The sequence below is a fragment of the Oncorhynchus nerka genome, linkage group LG23, assembly GCF_034236695.1.
Source record: "Oncorhynchus nerka isolate Pitt River linkage group LG23, Oner_Uvic_2.0, whole genome shotgun sequence".
Lineage (NCBI taxonomy): Eukaryota > Metazoa > Chordata > Actinopteri > Salmoniformes > Salmonidae > Oncorhynchus > Oncorhynchus nerka.
The window spans coordinates 36646639-36668040 of NC_088418.1; the positions used below are offsets into that span (position 1 = coordinate 36646639).

Below are 21402 nucleotides of genomic sequence, written 5' to 3' on the forward strand. Positions count from 1 at the left end.
ATTCCCCAAGGTGTCCACAGCATTGTGACGTCTTTTTAGGCATTTCCATTGAAGAATGGCTGTAAGGGACCATATATAGCATGTGGTCACATGGTGTCTCCCGGAGAAAATCTTGCGTAAAATACTGAGGTAGCCATTTTTCCAATCGCATCTTATGAGTAACCAATTGCCTCGACGGATATATTATCGAATATATTTGTTAAAAACACCTTGAGGTGTTTCTGTTGATATTATGTAGCTAATTTTGAAAAAAGTTTGGTGTTGTAGTTGTAGCATTTTACGGTTGATTTCTCAGCCAAGCATGATGAAGAAACTTCTTTTTCACCTACAAAAATAATATTTTTAGAAAACAGGAACATTTGCTATCTAACTGGGAGTCTCCTGAGTGAAAGCATCCGAAGTTCTTCAAAGGTAAATGATTTAATTTGGTTGCTTTTCTTATTTTCGTGAAAATGTTGCCTGCTGCCAGCAGAGCCTAGCATAGCATTATGCCATGATAAACTTACACAAATGCTTGTCTAGCGTTGGCTGTAACGCATATTTTGATGACAGTGTTGTTAACAAAAGGCTAAGCTTGTGTTTGAATATATTTATTTCTGTCTTAGGCGTCTCACATTACGGACATAGCAATAGTATTGCCCTGGCCACATCTGCAGTCCTCATGCCTCCTTGCAGCATGCCTATGTTCACGCAGATGAGCAGGGACCCTGGGCATCTTTCTGTTGATGTTTTTCAGAGTCAGTATTAACCTCTTGCGACGAGCAAACCCGTATCCGGGAGCGTAATCATAGCCTCAAATGCATTAGCATAACGCAGCGGACATAAATACCCCTAGAAACTTTTCCTATTCAGGAAAATCGCAAATGAAATGAAATTTAATATATAAATATATATATATATATAAATATATTCAAACACAAGCTTAGCCTTTTGTTATTAACAACACTGTCATCTCAGATTTTCAAAATATTAGACAGCAAATGTTCCTTTTTTCCCCAAAATATTATTTTTGTAGGCGAAATAGCTCCCGTTTCTTCATCATGCTTGGCTGAGAAATCGACCGTAAAATGCTACAACTATAACGCCAAACTTTTTTCAAAATTTGCTCCATAATATCGACAGAAACACGGCAAACGTTGTTAAGGACACCTCAAGGTGTTTTTAAAGCAGATGTATCTCTGAATTGGTAGACGCAATTTCTGTTTGAATTTGTATTTATTATGGATCCCCATTAGCTACTGCCAAGGCACACTTCCTGGGGTACGTCAAAATTAAGGCAGTTATACAATTTAAAAAACATTACAATACATTCATAACAGAATTCACAACACGAGCCTGTGCCTTCAGGCTCATACTCCAATACCATATATCTACAACGCAAAATCCATATGTACGTGCGTATGTTATCGTGTGTGTATGCATGTGTGTTTGTGTTACTTCACAGTCCATGCTGTTCCTTCAGGTGTATTTTTACCTGATTTTGAATCTGATTCTACTGCTTGCATCAGTTACCTGATATGGAATAGAGTTCCATGTAGTCATGGCTCTACGTAGTACTTTGCGCCTCCCATAGTCTGTTCTGGATTTGGGGATTGTGAAGAGACCTCTGGCATGTTTTGTCGGGTATGCATGGCTGTCCGAGGTGTGTGCTAGTATTTTAAACAGACAGCTCAGTACCTAGTACCTATAAACACATCTTACAAAAACAAGTAATGAAGTCAATCTCTTCTACTTTGAGCCATGAGAGATTGACATGCATGTCATTAATGTTAGCTCGCCGTGTACTTTTAAGGGCCAGCCGTGCTGCCCTGTTCAGAGCCAACTGCAATTTTCCCAAGTCCCTCTTTGTGGCACCCGACCACACGACTGAACAATAGTCCAGGTGTGACAAAACCAGGGCCTGTGGGACCTGCCTTGTTGATAGTGCTGTTAAGGCAGAGCAGCACATTATTATGGACAGACTTCTCCCCATCGTAGCTACTGTTGCTCTGATTTGAATAGCAGCATAGTTGACTATGATTTCATATGCTCTAACCTATTGTGAAAGTGGTCAAAATAGCTGATTTGTGTTAAGTCACAATGTTTTAGTAAATTGAAAACATCTCTTTAAAAAATCTCTTTGGTTTTAGAGGACTACAAAAGCTAGGCACACTAGTCTGGACAGGTTTGCACTTTTAAAAGTTTGCATGGCATGTTTTAGCTTAAACGGTGTATGAAAAATAGTTCCAAAGAATAAGTATGTAGAAAAGGAAATGTAAATCAAATGTGTGTGCTTGCTTGCCTTGACGTATTTACGGTTGTGAAATAGTCAACTTAAGAGAAGTGGCAAATCCAAAATGCACCATTAAAGGCTATGGAGCTTTTATGCAAATATGAAACAGTCAAATATAAATACTATCAAAAAGCTTCTGCCAAGTAATGTAAGTTGAGTCAGTCTGCACATTTCAACGTTGGTGTGGTGTTTGGAGCATAAACGGTTCAAGAACAGTGGCGAATCCATATATTTCCTAATGAAACCTATAGGGTGCCATCTGAGACAGTCTAATAGTATTACTTACTGGCTGCCCAGGTGGTCCAGAGAACCCAGGTTTCCCAGGGAGACCCTGTTAAAACAATAGGTACTGTTAGAGTCGATCCTAGCAGTGGGCTCAACTGACAAAACAGAAGAAGTGTGGGTGTGACCAAAAACAATAGAGCAAACCCATTAGGCGTAACATGTAGAGCCTAGTAATGTAAACCAATAATCACGTGCAGTCAATCACACACACTGTTTTCCAAACACACTCCATACCCGTGAGCCTTTGGGTCCTGACAATCCAGGAAAGCCAAGATTTCCCTGTGAATCCAAATACATGCAACCAGTTGGCAACACATTTAATGAACACAAAATCATTCTAAAATCTCACCACACAAAACGATGTTTACTGATACAATGTTTCAACACACAGGCATGCAAACATACACACACTCACATAAAGAATAATGGAAAATAGTATTTACTATGAGACTGACACACACACACACACACACACACACACACACACACACACGCACACACACACACACACACACACACACACACACACACACACACACACACACACCTATATCTCATGTAATAACAAATACAGTGAGACTCTCACCTTAGGGCCAAAAGGTCCAGGATTACCTTCAGAACCTGGATAACCAACCACTCCTGGCAACCCATCATAACCTGGATACCCAGGCTCACCCTGTGAAGAGAGAGAGAGAGAAGAGAGAACATTGATAAATAAAGGAAAGAGAGATGTTTTTTTCTTCTAGTTTTTCATTGTTACTCATGCAGAATTACTACAATGTCCAGTTATCAAGCAACAGGCTAGAAGAGCTGCAGTACCACCTTCAGCTGATAACACCATATTCATTGACTAGCAGCAGTCATTTCAATTGGTAAAACACACTTGATAGAACTGCTCTACAAATCACCATTACTGTTCCCAACAGACATAGCAATCACACATTCACTAACCAACGCACATTCTAGTCCCTTTCTTTAAGCTCAGTCCTTCATGCACTGAGGTACAGGTGTGTGACAGCAGTGATAACATCTAGGCCTTTGGGAGTCAACGCGTTCACACACACCATGAGATATCATTAGATAATTATAGACTCACACAAGCACGCACACACACACACATATACACACACGCACGCACACACACAAATACACAAACACACACACACACTCACCTGAGGTAATGAACTATCTGGGTGGCCAAACCCTGACACCAGTTCCCTAGCAACTAAACAGCTCAAGCTGCTCAGCAGCACAAGTGGGTTTTGTATCTATATACAGTCAGAGAGTAACAGTTCACACCTGTCACACCTGACTCAGCAAACTAACAAGCAACACTAAATGGATTGCAAACGGGTTAGCATAACTTTAAACAAACAAAAAATTGTTGGTCTAAATATTAGCTAGCTGGTGTGATGACTTTCCCTCCTGGATGGAGATCAACGGTGCCGGTTAAACAAAGGTTTCAAGACCCCCCTCTCCTGGGGAAGTTGGCCAGTTTTACATTGTAGGATCTGTCTCTCCATAGCCATGCAGTATTGAGGGGAAAGAACCCTTTTGATACAAGGATATTCTTCCCGCCAAAACTACAACATCCAAAAGTAGATAATGAAACAATATTCCTAACACAAAGAATGTGGGAAATGATCGGGAGGGACATAAGAACAATCATGTCAGATCATTTATGGTTTGGTGATATCATTAAAAATGTTATTACGGAAATATTGTAACTTTAAGAGCTTTCACAATGTATATATCAGAATTACATCTAAATGTTGCCAAACTTATATGATTAAATATGAAACTATTTCTGAAAAGACAGCAACGTGATTTTAGCCTTCTAAATGAGAAATTGTATTTCATATAAAGTTTTATCAGGTCAGTAACCACGTACACGTGAGCACAGACATTATGCCAGCATGATGGAATGCCCCTTTTGACTAGAGCACTTCAAATGGACTCCTAACTAAATTTACATTAGACCAGAAAATGTGGAACAGTGGCTACACATTGATATGGTTTCCATTTAAATATATCAAAACAGGCCGAGTTGCTACCGGTATGTAGAGTGGTTCTAGCTGTATCCTCATTAATCAACCATTAAGACCAGCCAACAGTGCAAGCTGAACGTGACAAAAGGTTTAAAAACTACAAGACCAGAAAATTCTATGACATTCAGACTCTCGACGAGTGAAGAGGAAGACTATACCAAATATTCTCAGTCTGCAGCTGGGTAAGGTAACGTAGTCTAGGACACTCGACCGAAGATGAGAGACAAAGAACAATTTCCTTTCACCACCATAGATACCACTAAAGGATCTATTCTAACAAGCATCTTTGAACACCGCATGGTACACCTCTGGAGGACCCGTTCCAACAGACAATCCGAGACCAAGAAGCTACGACTACAAAGGGCATGGTAACCTCTGATGGACAACCAGAGACTTACACAACCAGAGACTTCTGTCAAACTGATTTTCCATAGATGGACCAGGCAATTTCAACAGAGAGAGAAGACAAATACATTCAAGAGTAAATACATATACATTGCAATTATTTTCAAATGAGTGGTCATTCATGTGCAAAGTATTCACATTCCCATGTGTATAGTTTTCCAACTGTATGTACGATAAGTTGACTCTCTCTGTCTCCACCCCTCCTTACATGCCCCTCCCTTTTCATTATGTACCAAGCCGTCATGTCGCGTTAGTCCACTAGGGACTTTTCAATGTATTATGTTAGTAATCGATGTATAATCTATCCTGTGGTTGTGTTTATGTAATTCTGTGTGTTTATTTCGTTAGTTAGTAAATAAATAACTAAGTCAATTTCTGTATCGTTGAATCATCATGCAGACTAGGGTTCGTGCAGATTTAAAGTCAACGACATTCAGAATGAGACTGATATGAGGTAATAATAATTAATGGTTGACTTATATGATAACGATATTTCCTCCAACGTTTTAATGAAAAGCTGCCTCGGTCCGAAAAAACACACCTTTTTTGGAGACTTGTGGGGGGAATGCTGATGATGTCGTCCACTATATGCGCTTTCGGTAGCTTGATTGAGTACAGACGGAGGAGAAATCTGCACAGAATGCATCCCTGACCACCTCCTGAAGTGCTCAGCCAGATCTGAACATAATCAGAACACAAAGCAACTTTTGTGCATCTAGAACCGTCTTTTCAATGCGATCTTCGTATTCTGATAGCATAAGTTGCATGTAAGTTTCAAGTGTAGACATGACCTTGCAGCTGGGGGCAGTCATATCACAGTTTGCAACCTACGGTCACCGGGCCAAATCCTCAAGTGAGATCAGGTTCCGTATTCACAAAGAAGATCTAGAATTAAATGAGGTGTTTTCTTGCAGAGAATGGAAATGTGGCTATATACTCACAACCCAACCCAAGAAGACACACATACCCCTGAGGGGCTGGAAGTAATGGGTCGACCGCAAAGGAGCGCCCCTGGAGCAAATATTGGGTGCCTTGCTCAAGGGCACAATAGCAGGGGATGGTAACTAGAACGATGTCAGTGACCCAGATTTTACCGTCTGAACTGGGATTCAAACTGGCAACCCTCTGGTTGCTGGCCTACTTCTCTAACCACTAGGTAACCTGCCACTCTGTATCAGTTTTGCCTTTAAGATCATAATTAATAAGATAACTGTCAGGATTTGACCAGGATTGTTCCGGTTTTGGCCACTAGATGCCCCCATTGTGCTTTTTGACCCGTTTGTTTTTCCCTTGTTTCCAGTTATTATTTGCACCTGTGCCTCGTTTCCCTTGAATGTATTTAAACCCTTAGTTTTCCTCAGTTCTTTGCTCTGTGTTTGAATGTTAGCACCCAGCCTCAGCGATGCTGTGAACATTTGTTGCTCCAGTTGGACTCTCTTGTGGTAACCTGTTTTTGTTCTCATTTATTTATTTTTTATTATCTTTTGAGGCTTTTTCTGCTGTACCTACCACCTTGTGGATTTACCTTTTTCTCTTGGAATTACTTTTCACGTTGTGGATTTATATTTTTGCCTGAAGAACATTCCTTTTTACTTTATTAAAACACAGTCTCAAGTACTGCTGTGTCTGCGTCATCTTCTGGGTTCTGCCGACTATTAGTGGCTCAGTTTGCTAAGTGACTGTTTCTCACAACGGAGACCCGAGTTCGTAACCGGGTCTTGACAATAACATCGACAGGGGGACCTGATCCTAAATCTGCACTTCTACTCCAAGAAGCTTTATGAATACGGAGTGACTGTTCTTGTACTGAAGATTCTCTGCGTGTGTGGATCCATAGACATTTAAACTAGTAGATAGTTGTAGCACTGAATTCATCCATGTATACCTATGGAAAACTCTCAATGGCGCATGAAGCCTGTACTTATTTGAATTTGAAATGTGCCATATTGCTGAATGGCACCAAAAAATCACCAAGGATCATGGTGAAAGTGACTGTAACTAGCAAAGGATCATGGTCGATGTAGAAGTTGTAATCCTGCCTGAGCGAGTCAACCGGCAAAGAGCGTGCATGAGAATCTCCTCGTAGCCTGCTGGCCGGTGATGCCAGAGCAGCAGCTACTCTTCCTTGGGTCCAGCAACATTAAGGCAGTTATATACAATAAGAAATCTGACATGGTATTACATTTCATAACATTTTTCACAACACATTAAGTGTTTGCCCTAAGGCCACTACCCTACTACAACATATCTACAATACAAAATCCATGTGTACGTGTGTGTAGAGTGTGTGCATCATTGGTTTGGATGTATGTGTCTTTGCCTGTGTGTGATTGGTCTGTGTCAGCACGTGGTCCTGTGTGACAACAAATGTAGTAGTCAGAATGGATCACAAATTCATTTCTTATCTTGATACTGTTTGTATCAAACTTTTGTTTAAAAATTACCCTGGGAATTGAACTTGATCATAATAAACACATTTTAGAGGCCGAAATGTCAGAACCCCCCAAAAATTGGCCCGTTCTGGTGATCACATTTTAGGTTGCTATGCAGTAGCCGACCAGGAGAGCTCTTGACTACACGCTCCAGACTGGGCACTAGGGTCCTGTGAGGATCACGTTCTGCGCATTTGTTTATGCTCTACTTTACGCTCTGCCCTACTCATAGGGAATAGGCTACTACGGCAAAAAACTGTAATACCTTGTGTTTCACCGAGTCGTGGCTGAATGACGACACAGATAATATACAGTTGGCTGGGTTTTCCGTGCACTGGCAGGACAGAACAGCTACACCTGGTAAGACAAGGGGTGATGGTGTGTGTCTATTTATCAATAACAGCTGGTGCACGATTTCTAATATTAAGGAAGTCTCGAGGTATTGCTCGCCTGAAGTAGAGTACCTCATGATAAGCTGTAGACCACACTATCTACAAAGAGAGTTTTCATCTATATTTTTCAGAGCCGTCTGCTTACCACCACAAACAAATGCCACACTCAACAAGCTGTATGAGGCCATAAGCAAACAAGAAAATGCTCACCCAGAAGCAGTGCTCCTAGTGGGCCGGGGACTTTAATGCAGGCAAACTTAAATCCGTTTGATCTCATTTCTACAAGCATGTCACATGTGCAACCAGAGGGGAAAAAAACTCTAGACCACCTTCACTCCCCACACAGAGACACATATAAAGCTCTCCCTCGCCCTCCATTTTCCAAATCTGACCACAATTCTATCCTCCTGATGCCTGCTTGCAAGCAAAAACTAAAGCAGGAAGTACCAGTGACTCACTCAATGCGGAAGTGATCAGAAACTCTCGACCCGCTTCACTACAGCCTTGTCGATGGGAATAGGGGCGTGTTCGGCCCTCCTTTTCATGTAGTCCAAGATCAGCTCCTTTGTCTTGCTCATATCGAGGGAGAGGTTGTTGTCCTGGCACCACACTGTCAGGTCTCTGACCTCCTCCCTATAGGCTGTCTCATCGTTGTCGGTGATCAGGCCTACCACTGTTGTGTCATCAGCAAACTTAATGATGCTGTTGGAGTTGTGCCTAGCCGTGCAGTCATGTGTGAACAGGGAGTACAGGAGGTGATTGAGCAAGCACCCTTGAGTGTGTTGATGATCAGCGTGGCAGATGTGTTGTTACCTACCCTTACCACCTGGGGGCGGCCCGTCAGGAAGTCCAGGATCCAGTTGCAGAGTATGATTAAGATGTGGCTAATTTTGTACAGTTGGATACTCTTCCAAAGCCACTAATCACTCCCCCATTCCTAACCGGAAGCAAATACTTGACATGTGTCCCAGAAGATTGGGACCAAGTGACGGTAAAAGGAAAGTGTCAGAAGATTGCTGCTTATCAACCGTTGGCACCCAAAGTTTACACTGTAACGAGGGTGTCCACAAAGGGGTGGGTGTAGATCGGCCATGGGATGAGAGATGTGTACCTAACCTGAGCACAGGGAAGTATTATCCACAGATACTCACTGTCACTGTCGCATGTTCGTGGCTAAAAAAAACAGGTAGGAGTTGGGAGACAGGTAGGGAGTATCTGAAAGATTCAGTCCTAGATCTATAAAGGCAATAGGAGATCAGGAGCAGGAGACAGATTCAATGCAATAGTTATTCATCAAGGCAGTCGAGGTAGGGACAGCAACTGAAGCAGCGGTAAGTAGCGGTGAAGGATGCTATAGTAATAGCATGGAACTGGATTACGGCACAAATGACGGGTATCTTGAAGTATGCATCATGGCCAGTGTTAGTGGTTCCTTTTTAGTATTGCTGGGATATCACCTTCTGAATGCGTTGATGTTGAAACATGTATACAGTGCTGATTTGCCATATATAATTATGCATAGCTTAACGCATTATTAATACTTGTTATGTATTTTGTGTTTTCTTTTGGTTTTCAAGTCTTGTGATATCACTCTTTGGAACCCGAAGGAGGAAAGGGAGGAAGTCAAAAGCTGCAGCTGAAATGTCATTATCAGTTGTGCAACAAGAGGGGGAATAAGAGTGTGCATAGTGTGATTATAAATCAGGCAATAAGTCTCAGAAGTGTAAACCTACAAATCAACTGAGAACGTTAACCCTTTCAAACGTACCATCACATCGTTCTAGAGTGGTCCCTGAAGCGTACGGTCACACCCGCTTATTTAGAATGGACAGTTTCGAATGATGCAACAATGAGCTGGCCACAATTTTTTCAGAAACTATTTACAGAAACACAGTCCTTACAAAGTTATGTCCAGAATGTGAGCAGTTTATTTTTGGATGCAATGTTCAGATATTCACAGAAGTATCTATAGCATAACACAATCATCCAAACCGGAAAAATGTAGGCTAACTGAGGAAAGATTGACGCAACACAAGTGGTCCTATTTTGGCCAGCGAAGAGCCCGGATCTCAATCCCATTGAGCACGTCTGGAACCTGTTGGATCGGAGGGTGAGGGCTATGGCCATTCCCCCCAGAAATGCCCGTAAACTTGCAGGTGCCTTGGTGGAAGAGTGGGGTAACATCTCACAGCAAGAATGGGCAAATTTGATGCAGTCCATGAGGAGGAGATGCACTGCAGTATTTAATGCAGCTGGTGGCCACACCGGAAACTGGCTGTTACTTTTGATTTTGACCTTGTTCAGGGACACATTATTCCGTTTCTGTTAGTCACATGTCTGTGGAACTTGTTCAGTTTATGTCTCAGTTGTTGAATCTTGTTATGTTCATACAGTTGACAGTGAGAGGATGTTTCTTTTTTGCTTTTTATTTTGTTTATTAGCACTTCATATACTCTTTGGTAATAACATTCAATCTGAATAATAACACAAAACAAATCATAAGGCTAGAGAAATGTATCAACAAATATTACGAAAACAAGCAACACTAAAACATAATGGAGAGTAAACATCGAGAATCAACCTCCAAATTAAAACGCAACTCCTCCACGGATACAAACAATTTATACTTTTTACCACTGGTACTGGTAAGTGTGGAAAGTGATCTGTAAAATTCAATAAGTGACAAACTGGTCATACTTGAATTAGTCAGTAAGGATATAAAGGAGTTGAAGGCGAGCCTTGAAACAAGTGACGAAAGAGCTATGATAATGGCAACAAAAAAAAACCAGCTAAACGAACGTTAATGAACTAGGAGAACATCTTTCAGAGAGAAGCCTTACTAGACATACAGACTAGATCTATGAGAGAAAATCTAGTACTTACGGGTATCCAAGAAAGAGAAGGAGAAGTTCCTGAAAACATAGAAGGAAGGAATTCTTTCTTACAGCACTTCAAATCACACTCGATGCTGTCGATAAAATCCAACTCGAACGTGTACTCCGTTTCAGACAAAGAGGACAGAGGTATGAGCGTCCAATCGTTGCCAAATTTGCTTTCTTTAAAGGATAAAGTAATGGTTAAAAGCCTGGGTAAAATACTTGCTGGCATGAAAATAAGCATGAATGAGCAGTTCCAGAGGGAGATTGCAGAACGGTGCAAAGTTCTGTATCCAATCTTCAAGAGAATAGATTAAAAGGGAAGCGTGTAGCTCTCGTAGTTGATAAACTGTATATTGACAACCAACCAAATGTTCCGAGACACAAAGACTATTCCATGGCTATTCTAAAAATGACAAAGTTCTCAGAGTCGCCAAAATAATGAAACACCCAATACTAGCCATGGTAGGGATTGTAATAATAAAATAAATAGATAGAAAAGCAATAAAATAAAATAATTGTTAAATAAATAAAGTACAACTACACTGTACCTTTCAAGGGAATGTTGTACAATTTTTGTAGTATTTTGTAGTATTTTATAAATGGGTTAGACAGCATTAGAAGAAAGGATAAATAGCAAAATAACACATCTTCAAATATAACTAATTGGAACACAAAAGTACTCAATCAACATGGTGGGGATAGAAACACAGCAAACAGAATGTGGGTATGTGTGAATGTATTGTGATGGAGGATGTGGTGTGTGTTTTTGATGTGATGTTAAGTGAGTGAGAAAGGAAATGGTTGCATATATCCGAACCAACGTTTGTCTGTGAGCAGAGGTTATGAGAGAGAGCTTTACATTTTGTGCAGATGATGGAACTACATTTTAAAATAAATTATACATCTAATGTATTTATTTATTGTCCTATCATGATGGAGCGGTCCACAACCCTATACCCTAGACACCAATCTGAATGACCCATACACTAAAGAGAAGTCCCTATCTGTTTCATGGGCCTGCTATAAGCTGCCTATATGCAGCCAAAACAGAAAGATAAATGCGGTCAGAGCAGCACTGCCCCCTCAAGATTCTGAGCCTGCCTGGCAGGGTTGGACCTACAAAGCCATAGCCCCCTGATGAGAAAGCATAACATACAAGGAAATTCTCAAAGATGCAAATGTGAACCTTGACGACCTTGTACCTAGCCGGTGGGGATTCCGGTGGGGTACCCCCACCCAGGTAGTGGCAGTGCTGGCAACACTGGCTGCAGTAACCCATCAGAGAGGCCCTGGTGGCACAAAATAATCTAAGGTCTGACTGCACAAAGATGCTTGGGAAAATGGTCACAATTGGGGACCAGCGTGTGTGTTTCAGGGGAACGGGGTGGATCTGATCTCCATCACCTAGGACTTGACAATGGTTAATCAAATCTAAACATTTTGCCAAGTTTTGCTCAATCTTGCATGCTTTCTCAAACCGATTTAGCTGTATATGCATCCATAAATCAGGTCCTTTCTTGAGTTGGGCTCTTGGGATGTAACAACCGTTGAGCATCTGAGCATATGGTTGATTGTGGGGGAAAGGGGTTGAGTGTGTGTGTGTGTGTGTGTGTGTGTGTGTGTGTGTGTGTGTGTGTGTGTGTGTGTGTGTGTGTATCCCATATCTGTTGCAAGGGGGTAAGGATATTAGGGATAATATAGGAGGAATCACAATAATTGTTTGCAAAAATGATTTACATAATTGGAGGTGTACCTGTGGGATATACACTGCTCCAAAAAATAAAGGGAACACTAAAATAACACATCCTAGATCTGAATGAATGAAATATTCTAATTAAACACTTTTTTCTTTACACAGTTGAATGTGCTGACAACAAAATCACACAGAAATTATCAATGGAAATCAAATTTATCATCCCATGGAGGTCTGGATTTGGAGTCACACTCAAAATTAAAGTGGAAAACCACACTACAGGCTGATCCAACTTTGATGTAATGTCCTTAAAACAAGTCAAAATGAGGCTCAGTAGTGTGTGTGGCCTCCACGTTCCTGTATGACCTCTCTACAACGCCTGGGCATGCTCCTGATGAGGTGGCGGATGGTCTCCTGAGGGATCTCCTCCCAGACCTGGACTAAAGCATCTGCCAACTCCTGGACAGTCTGTGGTGCAACGTGGCGTTGGTGGATGGAGCAAGACATGATGTCCCAGATGTGCTCAATTGGATTCAGGTCTGGGGAACGGGCGGGCCAGTCCATAGCATCAATGCCTTCCTCTTGCAGGAACTGCTGACACACTCCAGCCACATGAGGTCTAGCATTGTCTTGCATTAGGAGGAACCCAGGGCCAACCGCACCAGCATATGGTCTCACAAGGGGTCTGAGGATCTAATCTCGGTACCTAATGGCAGTCAGGCTCTGGCGAGCACATGGAGGGCTGTGTGGCCCCCCAAAGAAATGCCACCCCACACCATGACTGACCCACCGCCAAACCGGTCATGCTGGAGGATGTTGCAGGCAGCAGAACGTTCTCCACGGCGTCTCCAGACTCTGTCACGTCTGTCGCATGTGCTCAGTGTGAACCTACTTTCATCTGTGAAGAGCACATGGCGCCAGTGGCGAATTTGCCAATCTTGGTGTTCTCTGGCAAATGCCAAACGTCCTGCACAGTGTTGGGCTGTAAGCACAACCCCCACCTGTGGACGCCGGGCCCTCATACCACTCTCATGGAGTCTGTTTCTGACCGTTTGAGCAGACACATGCACATTTGTAGCCTGCTGGAGGTCATTTTGCAGTGCTCTGGCAGTGCTCCTCCTGCTCTTCCTTGCACAAAGGCGGAGGTAGCGGTCCTGCTACTGGGTTGTTGCCCTCCTACACCCTCCTCCACGTCTCCTGATGTACTGGCCTGTCTCCTGGTAGCTGACAGACACAGCAAACCTTCTTGCCACAGCTCGCATTGATGTCCCATCCTGGATGAGCTGCACTACCTGAGCCACCTGTGTGGGTTGTAGACTCCGTCTCATGCTACCACTAGAGTGAAAGCACCGCCAGCATTCAACAGTGACCAAAACATCAGCCAGGAAGCATAGGAACTGAGAAGTGGTCTGTGGTCACAACCTGCAGAACCACTCCTTTATTGGGAGTGTCTTGCTAATTGCCTATAATTTCCACCTGTTGTCTATTCCATTTGCACAACAGCATGTGAAATGTATTGTCAATCAGTGTTGCTTCCTAAGTGGACAGTTTGATTTCACAGAAGTGTGATTGACTTGGAGTTACATTGTGTTGTTTAAGTGTTCCCTTAATTTTTTTGAGCAGTGTATTTATAGGCCTACCTTGAAACTCAGTGCCTCTTTGCTTGACATCATGGGAAAATCTAAAGAAATCAGCCAAGACCTCAGAAATACAATTGTAGACCTCCACAAGTCTGGTTCATCCTTTCCAAATGCCTGAAAGTACCATGTTCATCTGTACAAACAATAGTACGCAAGTATAAACACCATGGGACAACGCAGCCATCATACCGCTCAGGAAGGAGACGGGTTCTGTGTCTTAGAGATGAACGTACTTTGGTGGGAAAAGTGCAAATCAATCCCAGAACAACAGCAAAGGACCTTGTGAAGATGCTGGAGGAAAAGTACAAAAGTATCTATATCCACAGTAAAACGAGTCCTATATTGACATAACCTGAAAGGCTGCTCAGCAAGGAAGACGCCACTGCTCCAAAACCGCCATAAAAAAGCCAGACTACAGTTTGCACCTGCATATGGGGACAAAGATCGTACTGTTTGGAGAGATGTCCTCGGGTCTGATGAAAGAAAAATAGAACTGTTTGGCCATAATGACCATGGTTATGTTTGGAGGAAAAAGGAGGAGGCTTGCAGGCCGAAGACACCATCCCAACAGTGAAGCACGGGGGTGGCAGCATCATGTTGTGGGGGTGCTTTGCTGCAGAGGGACTGGTGCACTTCACAAAATATATGACATCTTGAGGCAGGAAAACTATGTGGATATATTGAAGCAAAATCTGAAGACATCAGTCAGGAAGTTAAAGCTTGGTCGCAAATGGGTCTTCAAAATGGACAATGACCCCAAGCATACTTCCAAAGTTGTGGCAAAATGGCTTAAGGACAAAAAAATCTAGGTATTGGAGTGGCCATCACAAAGCCCTGACCTCAATCCTTTAGAAAATATGTGGGCAGAACTGAAAAAACGTGTCTCGAGCAAGGAGGCATACAAACCTGACTCAGTTACACCAGCTCTGTCAGGAGGAATGGGCCAAAATTCACCCAACTTATTGTGGGAAGCTTGTGGAAGGCTACCCGAAACGTTTGACCCAAGTTAAGCAATTTAAAGGCAATGCTACCAAATACTAATTGAGTGTATGTAAACTTCTGATTCACTGGGAAACTTCAGACTTCAACTGTATAGAGAGAAATTGCATTACTATAGACAACTTCACTACAGTACAAATGTACCCCTAACAAGATGTTATTCCTCAATATCTGATATCTTCCTATTGCTTGTTGTAAACATAGATGTACTGTAGACAAAGACAAACATATTGAATTATAGAAATGTTTAGACAAATTGAGTGAACAAACATGAACGATGACATGAACATGCTTGGCTACCAACTTGACATCCCTGAGCTGCTTGCCTCAATAAATTAATGCTAGAACATTGGTTGCCAGGATTAGCTATTTGTATCTAGCCTCTTAATAATTGCATAATGTTGCAAGATAGGCACATATTCATTATAGTAAAAATGAGTCGGTGATGCAATGATTCACTATCTTGCTAGATCCTCCAGAGACGCACATGGCCTATTGCATTTATTCACATAATAATGGAGTCAGATTGATAAATGAGAAAGGCACGGTTATCCCTCTCCCTCGGTTACATGGATACAGTCTTTTGTAACTCTTCTGTACAGGAGACAGTCTTTTGCAACATCCTTTTATCTCCTGGGGAAATTGATAATTAAGACCGAATATTGTCCCTTTGAGTTACTTTCCCCTTCTTTCGATCAGCTCCTTTGAGGCTGAGGGGGAGCCTAGAGTTTAGTCAGAGTGAAATTCTCACGCTCCACGGAGAGAACAAGCCACTCACAGCCAAGGTAAAAACCTTTTATTCAAACATGGACTGTGTACTCAGGGAAAACAGGGTGATGAAGGAGTAGCTGTTGGACATACAAACCCGAAGCATGCTCTCTGGGGGAAGTTTCAAGACGGACTGCATGAAATCTCTGATTGTGGTCTCTGGATTATTGGAAGCATTTGGGAACTAGCATAGGTGTGATGAGGTATGATGAGGTAAGGTGATTAGGTGAGATGCAGAGCAGCAGGGAATTTGTCTAGAATCAAACCGTACAACATAAACAGAATAACATACACCCCCCTCCCCACCCACACAACAAGGTCATTTGTTAATTAGGTAGCAAGGGGCGAGTCTTTCACTCTCTTTCTGGAGTAGGATTAATAAATAAAATAAAGTATAATATAGGGTGTTATAGTGTTAAGCCACTTACCTTACTGCCTTTTACTCCATCACAGTGACACCTGGACTTTCCGGTGCAGCTACACACCTGGGGACAAACGGGACAACAGTCAGTTTCACACACCCAACTCACTAAGTTGGCCTGAATACAGTATAACATGGAATGGCAACACTCCAGGTAAAACCCTGACGTAACATTCAGGTGACATTGATAGAACCGTGGTTCAATTTATGTTTCCTAGTGGAGAAAAAAGTGCTAAAGCATTTAAAGTGTTTGGAAGTGTGTTGTTACACTGATGACTGGTCTATGTTTACTCTATATTTGAGAAAATCCTCTCACACATCCTCCAACAATTATCACCAACAGCACTATTTAGTAGACAGAAATTCAGAAGGATTCCTCGCTAAACACGACATTCTACAGAACCTCGGCACGTACATTTGCATACTGTATTATATTCTGTTTGTCTTCCACTACTAGGGCTGGGAGTACAAGTCATTGCGTGTGTGTTTGAGCTGATTATCCGCAGTGCTGTAAAGAACAACCAATCTTCACAATGCCTGGAGAGGCATTTAACCAGTCAATTTGCTATAATTATCCTATATTGTGAAATAATCCTAAATATAGCATCTTGAACACTCACGTTGAGTCAATAATCCTCTCACAAAAAGGCATACCCACAAACCCACCCAGAAACCCCAGTGGTTCAGTTCTGTCATGCTCAGGATGCTATGTTGACCTGGAACATGTCATATCTCAGACCTTCTTATCTCAGGTGAGTACCTTCCTGAAGTAGGTCAGACACAACAAGAATGCATGATAATCTTGTATCAAGTTAGAGCTGCTGGTTTGATTTGCCTTATTTTTCCTTGTTTCCCAAGGAAACAGAATCTCCTTTTGTTGACTGACTGTTGCGTGTTCCTAATGAATGAGATTGTCTGTGCCGGAAGAGAGACAGAGTTATCTGGGGAGATGCAGTGAGATAGACACTTTGTCCACAAGGATTGTTTGGGTTTCCGACGGAATGCAACACAAATGGAGCAGGGGTGGAGGGAGCAGGGGCGTATTTAGTCATTTGGATGCTCCAGGCAGAGGGCAGTCTGTCATTTTTTGCATTTAAAAAGTCATGTAATTTAACAGTAAAAATGTGTTACCTTTTAATATGGCAAGAACACAACCAGTCAGGATGTTTTCATCTGATTGTCAAACACATCACCTCAAAAAGTATGTTACCTTTGTGTTCATCCAAAATCATTTGCAAGTGGCTGAAACTATCTCACCGAATAAAGCATCTGTGCAAGCAAAACTGCTCCCCTCTGTCTTACTATATGTAGCCCATGTATCTGATGCTGTCTGGACAAAAACAGTATGACATGCCATACTTTCTTGGGCAAGACAGCATCAGATACATGGGCTACACATACTGTACATGTCCTCTGCATCTGCATCTGCCTCGTCGACAATGGCAGTATTATCAGCAGCGCCTGTCTTTTTTACTAAAGAAATTAGTTAACTTAGGTATATTTTCTGTTAACATTTAATATTCGTTATTTCATGTTCTTTTCTCTGTCCCACTCTGAAAGTGCTTAATTGCTGCAGCTTAATTTAAATAAAAGTGCTGTTTGCAATCATATTGTGTGAAACAATGCACAGGAACGCTGTATGCGTGAAAAAGTCCATTATTATGAACCAGTCTGTGAGTGATTAATGACTTGTTTAAACTATTATGAGAAAATCTTGGATTATATGAACATTGATATGAAACACCGGATATGCATATGTATGTAAATAAATTATTGCTCTTTTAATAGATGGGGCCTCATTAACCTGGGCACAGTGGAAAGGCAAACCTCCTTCCCTCCCCATTTCCTTTGCATCTTTGAAGCTACCTGCAGATTTTGCTGCTCCTCAAGCGGAGAATGGGGGGGGACCTCAAGCAATAACAACAAAAAATATTACTAGCATTATTATCACGAAGACCCTTGATGATGTGAGGCCTGAGGCAATTGCCTCTTCTGCTTAATGTTAAGTCCGTTACTGTGGGAGGGAGACAAGGAGATAGACAAGGTCCTATCTGTTGGAGACAAACACAAAGTCTCTTTCTCCCGCACATGAGCACACACACACGAACGCATACATAGACACACGCACACACTTAAACACACACAAACACATCCAGACATAAACACTTGGGAAAAAAAAAAGATCAACAAAATAAATTGTATAGTGGTTTTACATTTTTATACTAACCATGTAAATAATATGATCATAGCAGAGTGATAGCAATGTAGGTGTCAAAAAACAGTGCAAGTGGGGAGATGTGTGGAACACTGTGTGCGTGTGTGTGCATCAGACTGTGTGTGAATTTGAATGATGTTATCGCCCTGGCAAAATCGCGGGCCCTGTGTGAAGGCTATGGCTCCACAGTCCCCTGATAACACATCATCAGACAGAGACCTGCACACACCTGGGGCATGCAGGAGAGAGAGAGAGAGAGAGGGGGGGGGGGGGAAAGAGAGGAGGAAAGAGAGTGGAGATGGAGGCAACATGAGGTGACAGGAAGAGAAGAGGAATCTGGAGTGAAAGAATGAAGAACAAAGTCGAAAAAGAAGAGGAGAGGGAGAGAAAGAGAGAAATAGATTAAGGATGGACACAGGGATAGAGACAAAGACAGCATGAAGACCTAAATTACTCTGTTCTCTCACAAAGATTAACACTAGTTACCAGGGAAAACAGTAAAAAAGGACTGAGCGGTCATGGACACTAATACTGTATCATAGCTTTCATAATCTAATAATATATTAAGACATTTTGAAAAGTTAATGAGTATATGTCTATTTATCAGTAACGAAACCCAGTTTAGAGGAGTTGCATTTCACTATGGTTTCATTGAAAATGGCAACCTATTCTTTGTATAGCCCCTATGGGCCCTGGTTGAAAGTAATGCACCATATAGGGAATAGGGTGCCATTTAGGAAGCAGATTTTAACACCACCACTCAGTGTTAAGAGAAGAATAATGTGGAATCACTGTAAACACATTTCCTGACCACCTTTTTCAATATTTCCCCTTTGTCTAATAAATCACAATAGTGAATCAGTGTTTTGCCTATAGGCTTTAACAGGCTCAGTAATCTGACCACAAACCCTTACACATAAACCCTTACACGAGCACACACACACACACCTCATCCAAACCTGAGTGAGCCAACGCCAGCAGCCTTCCATTCCAACCCACCCAGAGTGGGTACAAATATACTGTAGGCATGTGGCGCTCTCAAGAGATGGAGAAGATTAGAAAACACTGTATTCTCCAAGAATACCGGAGAACAGAAAACACTTTTCAAACCCATGGTGGCGGAACATCAAAGCCTGTAGAAAATGCAAAGGATTCCAAAACAAGGAGAAACGCTATATGTCAGTGTTCACAGATGGGCAAGCCAGCATGCTGGTGACGGCTGGTCTGACATTTTCAGAATACACATCTCCAGATCTCTCCCCACCTAACCTCACCCCTTATAACCCACCTTGCCAGAAGCCTGCCAATATCCTCTGTAACAGTGAACTTCCTCAACCTCAGTGCTTACTATCTTACTTGTCAACCTCTCTCACCCCTTCCTTCACCTCTCCCCCTTCTCTTGTCCACTCTCAACCTCTGACCTTAGCAAGCACATACTGGCTCTGTTCTTCTCTCACACATCATAGCTGTCATAATCTAATAATATATTAAGACATTTTGATCAATGAGTATGTGTCTATATATCAGTAACACAACACAGTTTAGAGGAGTTGCATAATAACACTATGGTTTCATTACAAATGACAACCTATTCATTATATAGTGCATTACTTTTGACGTCAAAAGTAATGCACTATATAGGGAATAGGGTGCCATTTAGGATGCATAGGGTGTTCTTAACTGACTTGGCTAGTTAAATAAAGATTAAATTAAATTAAAAATACTTGAACCTGAACCTATTTAATTCTAATATTGATCCCCCCCTCCCCCATATCTCTCCCTCTATCGTTCTCAATGTCAATTTAAGGGCTTTATTGGCATGGGAAACATATGTTTACATTGCCAAAACAAGTTAAATAGATAATAAACAATAACAAATGTACAGTAAACAATATGTTGTAATGATGTGCAAATAGTTAAAGTACAAAAGGGAAAATAAATAATCATAAATGTTGGTTGTGTATACATGTGTTTGTTCTTCACTGATTGCCCTTTTCTTATGGCAACAGGTCGCAAATCTTGCTGCTGTGATTTCACACTGTGGTATTTCACCCAATAGATATGGGAGTTTATCAAAAACTCTCTTTCTCTCCCTAATCCCTCAATGTCTTTATACTGTCTCACTCTCTCTCACCCTGTCTCTCACTTCCTTTCTCACCCTGTTTCTCCCTGGCTCAATAATGTCTCACTCTCTCGTCCTGTCTCGTGTCCTGGCTCAGCCCTGCACACAATTGGGGGCTTTACTGGCCTCATCGCGCTGTAGCAACTCCTTGTGGCGGGCCGGGCGCCTGCAGGCTAACTGATAACTTTGGTAGTCAGTTGGACAATGTTTCCTCCGACACATTGGTGCAGCTGGCTTCCGGGTTAAGTGGGCGGGTGTTAAGGACTCATGACTCGAAGAAGTCGAAAAAGTCATAAGACATGAATGATAATAGTATGGTTGCATTGGAAGGCGGAAAAACCCCAAAAATGTCTGACTATCTAAAAGAGGAGACACTGAACTATTAGCTAGATTAATTATAATTGTAATGCACTGTTCCTCACTCTTGTGCATCCTGGCTTTAGTCTAGCTTGGAAGATCTTGCTGGGGGACTTTATTAGTTATGTGGAGGGATGAGGAAGGGAGACAAGGGAACATTAGAAGTGTGAAGCTTAAATCGGCCGGCATCAGAGCATTCACGGCAGCAAGCTTTGTCACGCACTGACCATAGAGAGCCCTTGGTTCTCTATGGTGTTGTAGGTCAGGGCGTGACTAGGGGGTGTTCTAGTCGATTATATTTCTATGTTTGTGTTTGAGTATGATTCCCAATTAGAGGCAGCTGATTATCATTGTCTCTAATTGGGGATCATACTTAAGGTGTACCTGTTCCCACCTGCATTGTGTGGGATATTGTTTTGTGTCAGTGTGTTGAGCACGACGACTTCATGTTCGTTGTATGTTTATTCTTTTCTT

General features: G+C 41.9%; 1 protein-coding gene across 1 annotated transcript in view; it reads right to left on the bottom strand.

Moving 5' to 3' along the window:
* Positions 1-21402, bottom strand: part of col4a3 (collagen, type IV, alpha 3) — a 107719-nt gene that overhangs the window by 58160 nt on the left and 28157 nt on the right. Inside the window, exons 2-5 of the mRNA XM_029629846.2 lie at positions 16242-16298; positions 3144-3233; positions 2792-2836; positions 2559-2603 (exon numbers count right to left, since the gene is read on the bottom strand). Of these exons, the coding sequence (XP_029485706.1) occupies positions 2559-2603; positions 2792-2836; positions 3144-3233; positions 16242-16298 (237 nt within the window). The remainder of the gene's footprint in view (positions 1-2558; positions 2604-2791; positions 2837-3143; positions 3234-16241; positions 16299-21402) is intronic.